This window comes from Theobroma cacao, chromosome 1 (genome assembly GCF_000208745.1).
Source record: "Theobroma cacao cultivar B97-61/B2 chromosome 1, Criollo_cocoa_genome_V2, whole genome shotgun sequence".
In the NCBI taxonomy this organism is placed as follows: domain Eukaryota; kingdom Viridiplantae; phylum Streptophyta; class Magnoliopsida; order Malvales; family Malvaceae; genus Theobroma; species Theobroma cacao.
In genome coordinates this window covers 14,687,224-14,704,253 of record NC_030850.1, presented here as the reverse complement: position 1 = coordinate 14,704,253, position 17,030 = coordinate 14,687,224, and the positions used below count along the sequence as shown (strand labels likewise).

The following is a 17,030-nucleotide window of genomic DNA, read 5'->3' as shown; positions in this document are numbered from 1 at the left end:
TGACATCTTGTTTGCATAAATTTGCATACATGTTCAACAAATTTTTAAGTTTGATACTGATGTTTAAGTAATTGTTCTACCCTCTTTAGAGGTACAATCTTTTTGCTAAAACAATGTGAGGATTTTATATTCGTCGTCGGGGTGGAAAGAATCCACTTTCATTGCGAGGAGGGGATGACTGCGGTCTTAGTAACTATCGCATTTACTTGTCCTCAAACTTGAAAGAATTTATGCTGCCAAACCAAACAAGAATACCTCACACCAAATCTTTGACTTTCACAAATAATCAGTTGAAATTCAAATTCCTAGTGCCATAACGTGGAAGAGATTTAACTTCTGCGTCTTCTCTCTGGCTTCTTGGCCACTGATCTGATTTTGCGAGTGAAACAGAAACTTGTTTTTGCAATAACTCTTAACAAGAACATCTAGTGACAATCACTTTATAGTTGATATTCATTCCCAAGGGATCGTCCAGAATACATATAGATTTACATTAAGTAACAAAACAGGGTAAAATGTAGATGTATATCTACTTGAAGTAGTAAGGAAGGTCAAGGACGTAGAGAAGGAAGTAAGCCCAAGCGACACCGGAGATTCCACCAAAGAAGAATCCTCCGCTGAACTTAGCCCATCCATCCGCAGTTTGCAGCTGGTCAGGCTCCTTCTTCCTTCCCGTCAGGGTTAGGCTCGGGGCTGTTGAGGGCTCTCCTTCATTGAATGATGCAGTGCCATACATTGTCAAGCAAATGCTGAGGATCACAACAAGACCAGCAGCTGCCAGGGACCCAGCTTGACCTGCAACAGGTGTGTTCCTTAGAGGGCCAGTTATAACGAATGGACCGACCAGGAGGAAGCCGTGGGCCAGACCCACCTCGATACCCCTGAGGAGTGGGTTCACAGCCGTCCTGTAGGCTGGGAGGTTGGACAGGTACCAAGCGATCAAGGGGCTTGATGTAATCGGAGTCTCAAGGCTTCCAATAAAGGGGTCACCGTTGATGGGTTGAATCACTTGATATGTTGGCTGCAAAGAGAAGGAAACACAATAAACTTATTCACTTGCCTAGCGCTATCATGAGAAGAAAATCTACAAGGCACTCGCCTACCTTGTCTGCTTGGACAGCTTTAACAGAGAAGCAAGGAGTCCTCTTGCCGGGTGATACTCTGAATGGGGCTCCAGAAATGCCCCTGGGGACTACCAGGCCTCTTGTAACAGAAGATGTAAAGCTGCTCTTGAGCTGACTCGCCATTGGAGAAGCAGTGGCAGCCATTGACTGATTTTGTTAGAAGAGTCAGAAAGGGGAACTGGAAGTAGAAATATGTAATACAAGCAGAGATAGACAGAGAAAAAGAGATTTTCTGAGTAGGCTCAAGGGCATCAATTGCAGGAAAAGTTGTGGCTGAGAAGGATGAGGTGTTAATTTTGCATATTGTTGATTGGATGGGAGAATGTGTGGAATCTTATCTCTTATCCATAACACCAAATATTGCAGACATGTCTTGTAATCCAACCTGGTGCTTGTTGACAAGAACCCAAAATGTTTGTACTAAAGTGGATATGTTTTCATTTTTTAAAAGTGAAGTTTGAAGCTTACTTGCGTATTATCCCACCTCTGTATTATCTACGTGCTTCACCTTTTAACTTCTTACTATTAGCAATGTACTTGTTGTTTTTCAAATTCATATTGACTCAAATATATGAAACTACAAATTAAATTAGATGTATATATCATTATATTTTAACCACGTCTTTAATTTAATATACAAAACATATATGACATAAACGTGTCTAAGTATTTGACACAGATTTATATTTATATTTGTTAATTTATAAGAAAGGAAGTTGATTGCGATGATTAAAATTGTTTTCAAGATAAAGAAGGTACAAGTTTGAAACTCACTATTAACAAAATTTTTCAAATAATCGAATAGGCTGAGTACTCGTATACCCGAATAATAGCTACCCATTTACAGCTAGTGAAGCCTCGTGCTGTGGCATGCAACCCCTTGATCCTTATAAATTCTTTGATTCAACTTTTTGGTTTTTCTAAATTCTATACTGAATTTATTGAATGAATTTAATATTTTACTATTTTCTTTTTTTCTCTCGTCTTTCCTTGTATGCTCCTTTTGCTTTGTCTTTTATCTTAAGCTTAAGCGCTTGCTTTCAGTTTTATTTATCTGATCTCATACCGTTTTGGTTTATTCACATATATAAGTTTGTACCTTCAATTTTATTCCCTATTTTTCACTATTATTATTTATAATATTTTACATATCAAAGGTTTAACAACCTTCAATACAATAATATATTAAATGCAAAAGCCTTACAACAAAATTTTTTTTCTTTTAAAAAGATTAAAAAATAATTAGATAGCAGCATAAAGTGTGTTGGTCCCCTTAGTCGAAACTTGGCTCTGTCGCAAGGCATTAATATATATGCAGTTAAAAAAGTTAAATAAAATATAAAATTTGGCCAATGATAAAACTCTTTAAATAATGAATAATCATACAAAAGAAAATGAGATAAATTTTTTTTAGTCCTTAAAAGATGAGGTGTTTTTGAAATAACTTTTTTTTAATTTTAACCGTTTTAGCCAAAAGTAATATTTTATGATAAAATTACTCTTAATGAAATCTCCTCATATTAGTTTTTGAAAAGAAAAAATCAACACCATCATTACTCAAAAATAATAACACAGAGTTGCAAAAGCTAATAATAAATATTTAAATTATAAAAAAAGAAAAGATGAAAAAGAAGAAAGAAGGGACATCATCATAAATATTCTCTCACACACACAAATGAAAAATGAAAAAAAAAAAAAGAAGAAGTGGAGACAAAGCCATTTTGATATTTGATAAGTTTTTTGTTTCTTTTTCTTTAGTTGATCGGGATCCCAAAGCCTTGATAGCTGTAACCCTAAAGATGTATTGGTGGTATGCAGCTACTGCAAGAACTCTGATGAAACGACTAACTCAGAAAATATCATGTTGAAAAAAAAAATTGTACACGTTATGTTTAAGGTGTAAATGTCCTACTAAAATATAAAAATAGAGATCAAGTTATAGGTCATGTTTAAAAAATATTATTGTTACGTCATGTTCAAAAATATGTTGTTACATGCTATGTTGAAAAAAAAATATTATTACATGCCATGTTTAAGATATTTAACCTTAAGAGTTTATATCTTAGTGAAATACAAATATAAAGACTAAGTTACATGTCATGTTGGAAAAAAAAATTGTAGCACTCATTCCTAGTAAAATACAAAGATAGAGAACAAGTTACAAGTGATGTTAAAAAAAAATTATTACACATCATGTTAAAAAAAAATTATTACACATCATGTTAAAAAAAAATTATTACACGTCATGTTTGTGTTTAACTTCAACAGTTTATATCCTAGTGAAATACAAAATAAGAGATTAAGTTGCACATCATATTGAAAAGAAAAAGTTATTACACATTATATTGAAAAAAAAAATTATTACACGTTATGTTTAAGATGTTTAACTCAAAGAGTTCATATTCTAATGAAATACAAAAATAAAAATCAAGTTGCATGCCATGTTTAAATCCTACCATATTCAATAAATTTGTTACACGCCATGTAGGTATGGTGCGTAACAATTTTGGACAATGTTCTAATTTACAGATTTCAGTTATATAACTTCAACCCATTAATTTTGAGATTTTGTGAATGTAAATAAATAAACCCAAGAATATACATTAATATCATCTCTACTTTTTGGTTTGTAAATCAATGATGATAGAGTAAGAAATAGACAGAAAGAGATAACAATGGCAGTAAAATTAGAGACGGCTAGATGGTGGGAGAGAGAAATTGATAAAATTAGAGAGAGTTGGATAACAAGAGAGAAATTGAGAGCATAACAGACAAATGTCGGAGAGAGAAATTAGGAGGAAAAATTATGATAAATGATTTAATTTGCCTAAAATAACTTCAATGGAATTTTTGTCAACTCATAACAAAATTTGGGTAAAAACAATTAACTTTATATTAAAGGCTATTTTTTAAAGGAGTATTTTAAAAAATAACCCTTAAATATAAGATGTTTTCAAAAATAACTCTTTTTATAATTTTAACTATTTTTAACTAAATTGGACAAAATTACTTTTAATGATATTATACACCATTACATGATGTTACATGCCATGTTGAAAAAATATTATTGTTACACATCATGTATAAAAATATATTATACGATATGGTTAAAAAAGGTTGTTGTTTGCTATGTTGAAAAAAAATATTGTTATTACACGTCATGTTCAGAAATATGTTACACGTCATGGTTAAAAAGGTTGTTACATGCTATATTGAAACAAAATATTATTATTACACATCATGTTCAAAATTATGTTACATATCATGGTTAAAAAGGTTGTTATACGCCATGTTTGACAAAAAAAAAATAGTGTTATGTGCAATGTATAAAAGCATGTTATATGTCATGGTTAAAAAATGTTGTTACATGTCATGTTGAAAAAAAAAATATTGTTGTTACACGTCATGAATAAAACATATTGCACGTCATGGTTAAAAAATATTATTATTACACGCCATGTACAAAAACATGTTATACTTTATGTTGAAACAAATGTTATTGTTACACGCCATGTTGAAAAAATATTATTGTTATACGTAATATTTAAAAAAATTTTGTTACACTTTAATACTTAAAATATTTTATTACCTACGAACAAAATTTCAAATCCTCTCAACTCTTTTAATTTATTTTTATTTAAGTGTTTCTAACATGTTTTCATAAATCAAAACACAAATTTTCTTATCTAAAATACCGATTTCGACTAAAAATTAAAAAAATTTTCCTTTGAAACTCTAGGTTTATAAATTTAAAAATTTTAAGTTTATTGATATCTAAATCCCGAATTAATCCAATTTTAAACATTCGTGATTATTTCTACCGTTTTAATTTCATCCAAAATACTTAAAAATCAAATCCTCCAAATAGCCACTCATCCTAAGCACATCAAAATCATCGCTTAGCGTCTTGAAAGCGCGGGAGAAAGAAATTGAGAGCATAACAGACGAATGTTGAAGAGAGAAATCAATAAAATTAAAAAGAGTTTGATAATGAGAGAGAGAAATCGGAAACATAAATGAAGAGAAATTATAATGAATAGTTTAATTTATATGAAATAGTTCAAAGATATTTTTGTCAAATTATTACTAAATATAACGAAAAACAGTTAAATTTTTTTTGATGATTAATAAAAAATTTATTTCTCACATTTTTCTCTTTTTGAAATGACTTTATAAGATTGACCCTTTCTTATAATTTCTTAAAAAAAATTTTCAATATCCTCTGTCTTGGGATGTACATGAAGTTGACCTAACCAAAATAAAAAAGAAAATGTCAATTGACGTGATGAGAACAAGAATTTTTTATTCTTCAATAAATTTATTTTTTTAATTTTCAAAATTTGTCTCTGTCAATTTTTCCACGTGCATAAAAATTACCAATTAATCTCTCCATTAGAAAAAGACTAAAGAGGATATATTAAGCCCTGCTTGCCAAATACAAGCTGGGTTTTGAGTCTTGGGCAGAAGATCTCACGGCCCTTTTAAGACTTCTGGCTAGGCCTTTTCGTCTGTCGTCTCCGTTTTAAGATTTGGTAATTCGTTAACACTGATCGCCACGGCTTTATCTGCTTCCTAAGGCGACACCTCTTGAACCGAACTGAGCTCAGCTGCACAACCTTTGTAAAAACATAACCAAACGAAGCCGAAAATGGCACTGCATATTGTGAAGCTTCCCTTTATATCACGCTGCTGCGGTAGCGGTAGCTCCACTTTATTTCTCTTATCGAAATCTTACTCTCCTTTTCATGGTACCCATTCTCTCTCTCTCAATAGATTCATACATTGCATTTTTTTTTAGTTTAATATGCTGTTGGACTCAAATTTGACGTCTTCATGCTTGTTACCGAGTTGGGTTCTCTTGTTATTCTCTTCAGTAATTCTCACAAACACTTTGATTGTATATGGAATGAGAGAAAAGAAAAGGGGCGGTTGTTCTTTTATTTAATCTGTTATCGGTGTTTTTTTCTTTACTTTACCTTTTCTTTTGGGTTCTAAATGAATTGGGTTTTATTTTGGTTTTGGCTTTGCTCGGGTACTTTGGTTGTTGGGATTCGGTTTCCAGTAATTTCGGTCAAAGCTCATATGCGTAGTCCCTATAGAAGCTTTGCTGTTATCAAGTCAGAAAAGCTTCAAATACCAAAAAAGTAAGCCTATATCACTCAATTGATGACTACTACATATTTGTTGAAAGATAGTTTTGTTACATGGTAATATATATTGTAACAGTGAAATTCTGGGGATGCCATTAATTGCTAATTGATTTTTATCGGTAATGGAAGAAGATGCAAACTTACCCTAGCTTAGTCTGAGTCTTTTATCGGTCCTTGAAACCTGTCCGTATCTTTTTCCTTTATACCTTATTGTGCTTTACTCTTATGACATTGTCAGGAAAAAAAGGCTGGATGAGATATGTCTTGAAAGGTTTCAGCAGTATAGTAGAACATTCATACAGTCATGGATTTTGCAAGGTAAGTAACATTCTTCAATTGCATGCATCCTTGTACTTTAATACACTTGGTGCAATTTTTATTCCAGTTCTTGAAATGTAAATTACATGAATGAAGAACCGACCGTAGAAATCATGGAGACATATCTTTTTCTATATTACATCTATGGTGCAGGCAAAGTTTATGTGAATGGAAAGATGGTAAACAAAGCTGGAACACCCGTCTCTGACAAGGCTGTTGTAGAAATTATGGCTGAAATCCCTAAATATGTATGTAGGTGAATATTCTCTGAACACCCATCTTGCATTTTTCTACAATTATATTGTTGAGATGTTTAATGTTGGTTTGAATGTTTCCTTTGCTGATCCAGAGCAGGATATAAGTTAGAAGCTGCTATTGAACAGCTTGGTGTTGATGTGGCTGGCAAAGTAGCCCTTGATTCTGGGTTGTCCACTGGAGGATTTACTGATTGCCTACTTCAGTATGGTGCATCATATGTTTATGGAGTTGATGTAGGTTATGGGCAGGTAAAATTTTGACAATTTGGAATAGACATTATGTGCAGATGAAGTACGTTTATGTCATTTTTCAAATGATTAAATGAAAAATATGTTAAAACTGATCAAGGAATACGAGAACTTTGGTCGGCTAAATCAACTTGGTCATAGCTATGGGTGGTGTATGTCATGTGTATGACAGTATAATGTTCTCTGGCTGGCATTCTGATGGTTGTGAATTAAAATTCGCAGAAATGAAAGTAAATGACAGAAGCTTTCATGGTAAGTTCTGAAATTATAGAGCAGCTTAAGTTAACTCACACAAGGAAGCTCATTTAATGGGGAAAGATTAGAAAGTGAGAACGTCTCTATGGAAGTAAGAACATCTTCTATAGAAATAACAACTGGTATATTTTTGTTTTTCTTTACCTCTGGTATTTCAAGTGAGTCCCGCTTACACAACCCAAGAGCTAGCTGATATGATTTTTAAAGTGTGGACAAAATGCTTGGTTTAATTACTTTTGAGACACTGTTTTTGGAATGAACATGTAATTAATTTTCGCACTACTGAGTAATAGTTTCCTAAATAATAAAATGATGGCTTGGCTTTTAGGACAAAGATATTCTTTCTTCTTTCCAAGAAAAGCTCTCCTGGAAGACATTATTAATTACTAAGAGCAGTTTCTTTTCTACCTTCATTTTTTAATAGTGAAGCTTTATCTATATAGAAGCAATCCCCTATATTCACTGATTGAAAAATGTACTAAATGATATGTTCCCTGTCTCAAATGGATGTGCAGTTTTGGGTTTTTAATGGTTCTTGATTGCATGTGGATTTCAATTTTGAATAGGTAGCAGACAAGATTCGTCGAGATGAACGTGTTTGTGTGATTGAACGGACAAATTTAAGATACCTTTCTGGTCTCCCTCAAAAAGTTGATTTGGTGACACTGGACCTTTCATTTATTTCTATTCTCTTGGTAAGCATTGTCAAACATTTCCAAACTGCTTTGTTACCATGCTTGCATTACTTTTTACTGTTATTTTCAGTCAGTCTCTTCGTACGATTCTGTTCTGTTTCTTTAGACCTCTGAATTCCTAGATTCATCAAAAGGCGTCTTAGTCTTAAACAATGCTCTGCCCTTAAACAGCTGTACACTGCCCACGCTATTTGTTATTTTAGTTGATTGTTATTGAATGTCAAAGAGAGGGAGGAAACAGAATTATTATTGGTGATTATCTATAGCCAGGTAGTCTTGTTTAAAGCAATCCCATGCTGAACAACATTTATGCTTAACTTTGTCAATATCTTTAGTTATTTATTTACTTTCTTAACCAGGTCATGCCCGCTGTAGTAAATGCGATGAAGGAAGAGGCAACTCTGGTTACCCTGGTTAAACCTCAGTTTGAAGCTCGTAGATCTCAAGTAAGAAATATATTTATACATGTGGAGTGAACATACATACACCACATGCCTATAAAATGTATGTTTTTCATTCTCCATTATGGATGTAATGTAGTTAAGAATTGAAGGAGCACCAAAAAAATTGTGATAGTTGTATGTGAGGGTTCCGTTAGGCTAACTGTAAATTGTACGAGTAATCTTTTTGAACCCCTTTGCAGGTTGGAAGTGGTGGGATTGTGAGAGATCCCCAAGTGCATCAGGAGGTATGCAAAAATAACATCATCAAGATACAGACTTTGTTGAACATCTGATATGATAGGCTAAAGCTACTACTTGAGAAAGCTAATTTAAGATTTATTGTGTTTCATCATGCAGGTTCTTGAAAAGATTATAAAGGGTGTAGAGAACTTTGGTTTTCAAAGCAAAGGGTGGATTGAGTCTCCTCTAAAAGGTGCTGAGGGTAATACAGAATTTCTCGTTTGGTTTAGTCGGACTTAAGGGAAAAGTTCTGAATAGTTTATCATGCAAGGTATGAGCTAGGTATCTATCCATATGTGACATCGTGCCCCACGGTCACTATGAACCTTTCAGCAAGAGTAAAGCCATGGACGATTTTGTGCAGGACAGATTCATTACAACAGGGAGTCGTCATCTTACTTTGAATGGTTGCATCCAGTCGTCATATGGATTTAGAAGTGAAATCAATCTTCTGCTAGCTTCTTTATATTTTTTTTTTTACCCTCGATAATGTGAACTGAGAGACTCACATGTAATTATTCAATTTCCAAGCTACTGAAAGATGTAAAATTCTTTTAGCCAAACAAAAGTAAAAAAAAAAAACAATTGTGCGTTGTGATGTGCCCAAACTGTTCAACACTTTGGTTGAAGCTTGAAAGTGAAAGCCATGGGAAAAGAGGAGGTTCTATGTGCTTTTGCAAAAGAAAAAAAGAACTAAAATTATTGACCGAAGACTATTGAATTCAATGGCAGTAGAACCTGGAAAGAAAAAAGGCAGGACTATCGACGGTCATTTAACATTTTACAAGGGATCCTAAGACCAACCACTTGACCAACAGCTGAGAACCATGACAGGAGATACAGTTCCAGCACCACCTCCAATTTAGGCTGACCAGTATCACCACCAAGGAAAAGCAACTTCATAAACTCACTGGTCCCACATGGATGCAATTTGTACCATGGCCTTTTCAAGTATGGATGTTCCTACAGTTGAAAATACACACAACAATCACCTTCATATTAACCTACGTGAAGATGCTGCACGATACCCTTGTACAAAAACAGCTGATTTTAAGCAAAATTTTGTTCTATGTAGAATTCAGCCTCATAAGGTTGCCACGATCTCTACTTAACAATATTTATCCTTTGGTCGTTCTAAAGTAAAATGCATGATAATCATCTTGAACATAACCCAGTATTTTGAGTAAGATAGAATGAGAAAGAATATAACAGGAATTTAGAATAATTCTTATCAATTTAAAATTCATTAGCATGATAAGGAAGAGACAACCAAGGTAAAGAGATAAACGAAGGTAGGGAAAACATACCTCTTGAGTTATGAATGCCCATTTTGTCTCTGGCGATTCCTTTGAAGAGCAGGCAGGAAGCTCCTTCTCAATTTCATCCAACAGCAAAGGTCGTCCATCTACACGGCATACAAACCATTAGTTATTCTCTTCAAATAATTAATACACTGAACAATTTAAAACTGAACTTCATCTATAGACATCCACCCACACGTATGGCTGCACACATAAGAGCATGATAACCTATTCCATTGGTGTGCCATCAACATACACCACATACTAACATACATAAAACACCAACCAGACAGCTTCCCAAACAACCCGACAGAAACACTTGATAAAACATCTTTCATTTGCCACTAACAGCCTTGGTTCTCCAGTAATGCATGGTTGTGCTATATGAAGGGATTCCTTAGCACAGGGTCTGTCCTGCTGTGATAAAATTTGGTACTGTTAAGTTTACTTGAACTTAGGTTGTTTTCTTGCCAGGTTTATCAAACTGCATATAATCCTACCGGTAACCCAGCTTATCAGCACCAACTCTAGGTTGGTTCTAAGAGTCTGAAGTTGCCAAATCACATCTAGCCATGCTAAACTTGCCCTAGGTTAATTTCCTTAAAACACAGTCTCCATAATTGAACCACCTATCATCTTTGATAAGACTCTTTGTAAGACAATAGAAAAACAAAGAGATCGTGGACAATGCTAAAGTATTAAGACAGAGCGTCATCTATGAATCAGTATTCTAGAATTCCAAGATTTACAAGACTTATAATTAGTTAACCACCAAAATTCTTGTGAAATGAAAGAGCTCCTTAACGAAGAACGTGAAATTAATTCCAGCTGCAATACAAGCAACACCACACTTCAAAAGATTTCGCTCACTAAAAAAAGATTGCCCCTTTTCCTGCTATCAGTTAACAAAGCATGCTGCAATGCTACCATCAATTATACTAACCATTATTTGTTTGGACTTCCAGCCACATCAGCCTAATATCTGATCTAAAAGTTCAAACTGTGAAATGTATAGATGAGCTAAATTATGTCACCATATATGTTATACCACAAGCTGACACAAAATTTCCTAATATAATTGCTTCCATGAGGGAGGAAGTGGCTGGGTGAACTTACCACTGCAGTAAGCACGTAAATATAGCACCGGAACCCTAAATGTATAACTGTATACTATATGGAAGTCACAGTAATGCAATTCATGATGATTGCTTTGGACCTAGCAAAAGAACATGAACATGATTAAAGTCAGACAAAAAACTAACAGGCAGTGGAACAATAAAACACAACTTTCATTTGTAAATCCATGTTTGCTCCCAAGTCGCACATTTTTTACACTCAGTGTAGGCTAAATAACTCAAAAAATAGTCCAAAATGTATATACCAATGTGGCATCGTCAATATCATCTTCTTTCTCAGAGCAACTGGTCTCTTCTTCCCCAGGGTCAGTTTGACTATTTTGATCAATATCTACCTGCACCCAACAGAAAAAAGAAAAAAAAAGAAGAAGAAAACATAAGCATTGTTTTAAATATTCAAATATAATGCATTAAATCTAAAACCGGACCTCATATGGCCTGGAAATGCATATATTTTCCAGTGACAAGTATCCCTCCTCCTGGAAAAGCTAAAAATAAGTTGAATCCAAATACAAGGCATTAAGTTATTTTAAGACAATAATTGCTTAAAAAAGATTGAGAAGAGTAACCTCAGGAGAAGCAAGCCAAGGGTGCTTAGGACAAGGAACCCAAGACCATGGAGGAAAAGCAGAATTAAGACTTTCCCATTTCTGAGCAAATGAGAGAGCACCAATTCTGAAATCCTTTGCAGACACGGTGCCGTCCCAATTGAAAACATCCATCATTACTTCGATCACAGTCCAAAACAGTTCCAACGTTGCTAAACACATAACAGCCAAAATAAGAAAATAGTAAGTCAAAAAATTATTTTCTCTCCAAAAACCCGGAAATTTAATTTAATTATGGATAGGAATTGAAGACTCACCTCCATAAATCTGGTAAACCCGAAAAAGGAACGGTGTGATCGAAAAAGTTCCTGAGTAGAATGATTAGTTCAAATTGCGTTCGCGGGGAGTTAAACTTGAAGTGCTCGACTGAAACAGAGATATATATTTTGATATTGTCCTTTGGTCCCCTTTGGGATTGAGGTGGAGTACATAAGCACTTTGCAGAATGGTTCTTCGATGGGAAGCCTGCCCTGTAAGCTGGCAAAGGAGCTTAATGGACCTTTGACTGCTTGGGCCGGAAGCTTTTGTTATAATAACTTGTAAATTATTTTTTTTTAATTAAGTAAACGTTAAATACTTAAATAAATTCTTGAATTATATTAAAAATTTAATTAAGTCTCTATCTTTTTATTATATTCAAATAAACCCCTAAACTTTTATTTTAGACCAAATAAACCCCTCTCACTAATTATCGACTAACTTTCATTAGTTAATGATACAATTGCTAATTTTATGTCACATCATGTGCCGCAAACATGTTGATTTATCTGTGCAAATTTATATTAATTTTTATGTTAAAGAGAAATAATAATCATTCTCTAAGTGAAATTGTTCCTTTCACTTCTTTTAAATTTGTAATACAATCTCCAGCCTTAGTCAATAATTTGCCAAAACTCTTTTTCCAAAAGATGATATAAAGAAACCTTCAAAACTATAACGATGGACAATCCAAGCTTGTTTGACGATGCCACTGATATTGAGAAAGAAGTCACAAGAGATTTAGATGGCGTTTGATATTTTACGATTTAATATAATTACGGATAATATGATTACAAGTAATATGATTATAGAGAAGATAATATTGCAATGTTTTGTACTTAAGCAAAGTAATGATTAAAATACAGGGAAGATAATATTGTAACATTTGTTTTCAAAGTATTTTGCTTAAACTATAATGTCAATTTCTAGAATTACTCTTATTAACTAAAATGCAAGTTTAATATACTTATATTTTTTATTATTAATTTTTATATAATATCATCTCTTAAATATATTTTTAATATTCTATATTCTATATTTTATTTTTATTTCTTATTATAATTTTATATATTTTATTTTCATTTCTTAATATAATTTTTTATATTATATATTTTATTTTAACTTCTTTTCCTTTAAAAAAAATATAAATTTTATTGACAGTCACCATGAGTACTAAGAATAATAAAAAGAAATCCCATGAAATCTATATATTAAAAATAAATTATAACATTGCAAAATGTTTTTAATAAAGTAGCAAAGTTGAAAGGTAAAAATATTACAGAAAGCAATGCAATCTAATTGTATTGATTTTGGACTGCAATCATATTGTTGTAATGTGATTACATTGTAATCTTACATTGTAGTGGTTTGTTACAAAACAAACACTGCAATGTCATTTAATTGGAAACATTACAAGAAATATGCTCTCACTTCTCTCATACCAAACACTAAAAAAAACTCTTAAAAAAATACTTTTCTTTTTTATCAATCCATCCCCTTCCTATAGCTGATTATAGTGTTGCTTCACAATTGAAAACTTAGTTAGGGGAATGGAATAGTCATTCCATCTTTATTTCTATTACTAACTTCAATATTTATTTGGTTCAATGAAATGCCTATTCTTTGAAATAGTCATTTCAAGAGGATTTGGAATAACCATTACCGAACCTTCCCTCAATAATAACTATTCTGGACTGGTGGGAATAAAAAAAAAAATTCAATTGGAAGAAAATACCTTATTAAAATTTTAAAAATTACTCATATATAATATAAAATATTTTCATTTCTCAAGGTTTTTTTACTCTACCCATCTTCTTCCTCTCTCCTTCTCTCTCTACATTCCCTCTACCACCAAAGGCTAGTGACGACGACGATGGCAACACCAGTGTAGGTCACGGGAAATGCCCATCAAGTGCTCATCAGCCAAACCAATCGTGGGAAACATAGGATTTGGCGCTTCTCAGCTAGATTTTGCAACTGAATCTAGCACTCACGACTAGATTCGATCACGAGGAGTGCTGATTTAGCGATCCCTAGATTGATCGTGCCATAGGGAGCACATATCGATGCTCTCTTATGCCGAGTAGCCACATCTTTAGTGGCCGGTCAACGAAAAGAAAGAAAAAAAGTAAAAAAGAAATAATTAAAAAGAATTTAAATAAAAAGGTTTAAGTTTTAATTTAAATTATAAAAAGTTATTATTTTAAATTTAAAAATTAAATTAAAATTTTAATTATAAATTTGTAATATATTAATATGTTAAAGATAAAAAAATAAAATAATAATGTGAATGTTTTAATTACAAATTATTAATATTTTATAAATTAAAACAAATAATCATATTAAAATTCAAATAATAATTTATTAATATTTTTAATAAATTATTAAAATAATAAATATTTTAATTTAAAAATTAAATATTATAATGAAGAGTATTCTTATCATTTATTACTTATTCCTTAGCTATTCTCGAAACTATTATTGCCAACCAAACATTATAATAATTTATGATAACAATTATTATTTTATTTCATCCCATAAATCAAACTACATAATAATTAGAGGATATTATGAGAAAAGGACATCGTGATAAGGTGATTTCAGAAATAACCACTCATATAAAGTTATTTGTTTCTAGCCAAAAATAAGCATGAGTATACCAAAATGCCCTTAAAAATATCGTTTCAAATAAATGCTCAACTGTTTGAGCTATCTGCCTCCCGCCGGAGAGAAAATAGAAAAAAATAAATAAATGCGTGCAACTGTTTAGGCTCGGTCATCTTTCTCTCACAACTCTCTGAGTTGTCTCAACTTTGGCAAGTCTCTATTGAGCACCATCGTCATCGGGCTATGGTCTATCTCTCGGCATTTGGCCACATTGTCATAGATTAACAGACCCTATAGCAGAGATGACATCAAGGTACCTGTTATTGGGTTTATTTCTGCAACAGACTTAAATTTCTGAAACATTTGGTGTAAATTAAAAGATGGTTTGGAAATATTGCCCAGAGTTGTTACACATCATGCATCTATAACATGTGTTAGAGTTATTTTAGTATGTCAAGGTTGTTCCTGGCGTGTTGTGGGTTAACTAGTCTTTTGGGTTGTTAGCGTGTCACGGCTGTTCTTGGCGTGTCGTGGGTTAACTGAATTTATGGGTTTTTGACGTGTCACGGTTGTTCCTGGCGTATCGTGGGTTAACTAGTTTTTTGGGTTTTTAGCGTGTCACAACTGTTCCTGACATATCGTGGGTTAACTAGTTTTTTGGGTTTTTAGCGTGTCACGGCTGTTGGTGTAATGAGTCAGTAATTACAATGATTGGCGTGTCACAAGAGTGATGCATGGCGTGTCACAACAGTGATGCATGGCATGTCACGATACTGATGCATGGCGTGTCACGACATTTGACTTGATATGCATGGTGTGTTACAACATTTTACTATATATGCATGGCGTGTAACAACACAACTGATAAATTTTTTATCACGGCATGTATTGTGTAAAATGATTAACAATAATTTTTTTTTTCAAAATTTCAGTGGGGTTCCAATTGTGCGACTTATGATAAGACACGGTGGTCAGTAGGTGGACAACATTTACAAGGGTGGTGAGTCACGAATGCGATGGGTTAGGAGTGATTTATCGTTTGTGGGCTTGATGAAGCTGGTTGAAAATGTTGTTGGGGTAAACTCAAAAATTGATGAGATTGAGTTACATGCATTGACCAGTACACCCGGAGAGCTATTACGGCCAATTATCAAGGACGATGAGGATGTTACATTAATTTTGCTAGAACAGAGGAATGTTCCGACTGTGTATGTTAGCATTAAGGGACGCCAAACAAACATTATGTCACATGAAGAAGTTGGACAACATGGTAATCAGCTCAATCAAAATGAGATTTACAATGCTTCACATATACCACAGCATTTGGTTCGTAACCCACAACAATGGCAATTGAGGTATGCATAAGAGTTTGTGCAGCCCGGTAGACCAACGACATTCACAGAACAGTTGGCTGCACAATTCCGATTAGGATGTGCATCAAACCAATTTCTTGCTTCTCTTAAACAAATGCAACGATCGGGTGAAACTGTACAGTGTGTAATGCCATTGTCAAATGAGAATACGACAGTTGAGGACAACAATGTGAGGTTGGAGGGTGACACTGCAACGCTGGAGGATAATACTGCATTTGATGAGGGAAATGAGGATTTGTTCGCTGCCAATGAAGATAGATTTGATGACACTTCAGATGATGGGCTTGAACAATGGCAAGATGACAATTCAGACGATGACTACTTTTATGATAGTGACATTCCAATTTGTAATAATGTTGAAGGCGAAACGGAACCTGTTGGAGATGTTGATGTAGGAAATGTTTAGTGTGATGGCCCAATATACAATAACCCCATCACTGGTGAGAACGGGATTCGTTCCCTTAATACATTGTTCGATGACAGTGATCAGGAAAGCGAAAATGTAGGGATATCTCGTATGTGGGTAATTACAGGTGTAGAAAGATTCTCCTTCTAAACAATTACCACTGAGGAGTCGACATGTGCAGAAGATCGCTTATACAAAGGAAAAATGTTTTCCCGAAAGCTGAGTTGAAACGAGCTTTGAACATGTTGGTTATAAAATAGAAGTTTGCGATAAGAGTAAAAAGGTCATGTAAAGCTCGTTACGAGGTTGGTTGCAAGGACAAGGCATGCAAGTTTAGTATTCGTGCAACGAAGTTACCTGATAGAGGATAATATTGGCAAGTTCTGACATTCCATAAAGTACACACCTGTACTGTTGATGGTTTGCAAAAGCGATTTGCAACTACGAGTGCGAAGATGATTGGTGAACTTATGTCACACAAGCTTCGGGCTAATGGAGTAGCATTGAGACCTAAGGACATAATTTGTGAGATGAGAGTTCAATGGGGATTGGAATGCTTGTATGGTAAGGCTTGGCAAGCGAAGGAGTATGCGGAGAGGCTTGTTTTTGA

The 17,030-nt window shown here is 33.6% G+C and overlaps 3 protein-coding genes across 12 annotated transcripts; 1 reads left to right on the top strand and 2 right to left on the bottom strand.

Moving 5' to 3' along the window:
• Nucleotides 395-1,512, bottom strand: LOC18612600 (photosystem I reaction center subunit XI, chloroplastic). The gene is made up of 2 exons (XM_007049482.2): nt 1,104-1,512; nt 395-1,021 (listed from the first exon to the last, which is right to left on the bottom strand). The coding sequence occupies exons 1-2, from the start codon at nt 1,266-1,268 to the stop codon at nt 530-532; spliced, it is 657 nt and encodes a 218-aa protein (XP_007049544.1). The 5' UTR covers nt 1,269-1,512; the 3' UTR covers nt 395-529.
• On the top strand, nt 5,574-9,546 carry LOC18612599 (hemolysin A). 8 transcript variants are annotated; one of them, XM_018113983.1, is made up of 10 exons: nt 5,587-5,872; nt 6,187-6,268; nt 6,513-6,592; nt 6,746-6,848; nt 6,942-7,098; nt 7,920-8,048; nt 8,408-8,494; nt 8,692-8,736; nt 8,849-8,924; nt 9,003-9,546. In XM_018113983.1, the coding sequence occupies exons 1-10, from the start codon at nt 5,773-5,775 to the stop codon at nt 9,011-9,013; spliced, it is 870 nt and encodes a 289-aa protein (XP_017969472.1). In that variant the 5' UTR covers nt 5,587-5,772; the 3' UTR covers nt 9,014-9,546. The 8 variants fall into 8 exon arrangements, with proteins under 8 accessions (XP_017969474.1, XP_017969472.1, XP_017969471.1 ...); XM_018113981.1 differs by having other exon boundaries at nt 5,588-5,872; nt 8,849-9,002; nt 9,101-9,546; XM_018113980.1 differs by having other exon boundaries at nt 5,588-5,872; nt 8,849-9,002; nt 9,096-9,546.
• LOC18612598 (ubiquitin-like-conjugating enzyme ATG10) lies at nt 9,330-12,264 on the bottom strand. 3 transcript variants are annotated; one of them, XM_018113986.1, is made up of 7 exons: nt 12,034-12,264; nt 11,738-11,928; nt 11,597-11,656; nt 11,414-11,503; nt 11,149-11,248; nt 10,039-10,136; nt 9,330-9,694 (listed from the first exon to the last, which is right to left on the bottom strand). In XM_018113986.1, the coding sequence occupies exons 2-7, from the start codon at nt 11,891-11,893 to the stop codon at nt 9,491-9,493; spliced, it is 708 nt and encodes a 235-aa protein (XP_017969475.1). In that variant the 5' UTR covers nt 11,894-11,928; nt 12,034-12,264; the 3' UTR covers nt 9,330-9,490. The 3 variants fall into 3 exon arrangements, with proteins under 3 accessions (XP_017969475.1, XP_007049539.1, XP_007049541.1); XM_007049477.2 differs by having other exon boundaries at nt 11,597-11,647; XM_007049479.2 differs by lacking the exon at nt 11,597-11,656.

What these genes read in the sequence shown, in the direction of transcription:
- LOC18612600 (XM_007049482.2), bottom strand. Translation starts at nt 1,268, where the DNA reads ATGGCTGCCACTGCTTCTCCAATGGCGAGTCAGCTCAAGAGCAGCTTT. An exon ending in AAGCTGTCCAAGCAGACAAG is followed by an intron (nt 1,022 to 1,103) that starts GTAGGCGAGTGC and finishes TTCTCTTTGCAG; the next exon opens with CCAACATATCAAGTGATTCA.
- LOC18612599 (XM_018113981.1), top strand. Translation starts at nt 5,773, where the DNA reads ATGGCACTGCATATTGTGAAGCTTCCCTTTATATCACGCTGCTGCGGT. An exon ending in AAGCTTCAAATACCAAAAAA is followed by an intron (nt 6,269 to 6,512) that starts GTAAGCCTATAT and finishes TGACATTGTCAG; the next exon opens with GAAAAAAAGGCTGGATGAGA. An exon ending in ACAGTCATGGATTTTGCAAG is followed by an intron (nt 6,593 to 6,745) that starts GTAAGTAACATT and finishes TCTATGGTGCAG; the next exon opens with GCAAAGTTTATGTGAATGGA.
- LOC18612598 (XM_018113986.1), bottom strand. Translation starts at nt 11,893, where the DNA reads ATGATGGATGTTTTCAATTGGGACGGCACCGTGTCTGCAAAGGATTTC. An exon ending in TTTACGTGCTTACTGCAGTG is followed by an intron (nt 10,137 to 11,148) that starts GTAAGTTCACCC and finishes TATGCCGTGTAG; the next exon opens with ATGGACGACCTTTGCTGTTG. An exon ending in GGGCATTCATAACTCAAGAG is followed by an intron (nt 9,695 to 10,038) that starts GTATGTTTTCCC and finishes TTTCAACTGTAG; the next exon opens with GAACATCCATACTTGAAAAG.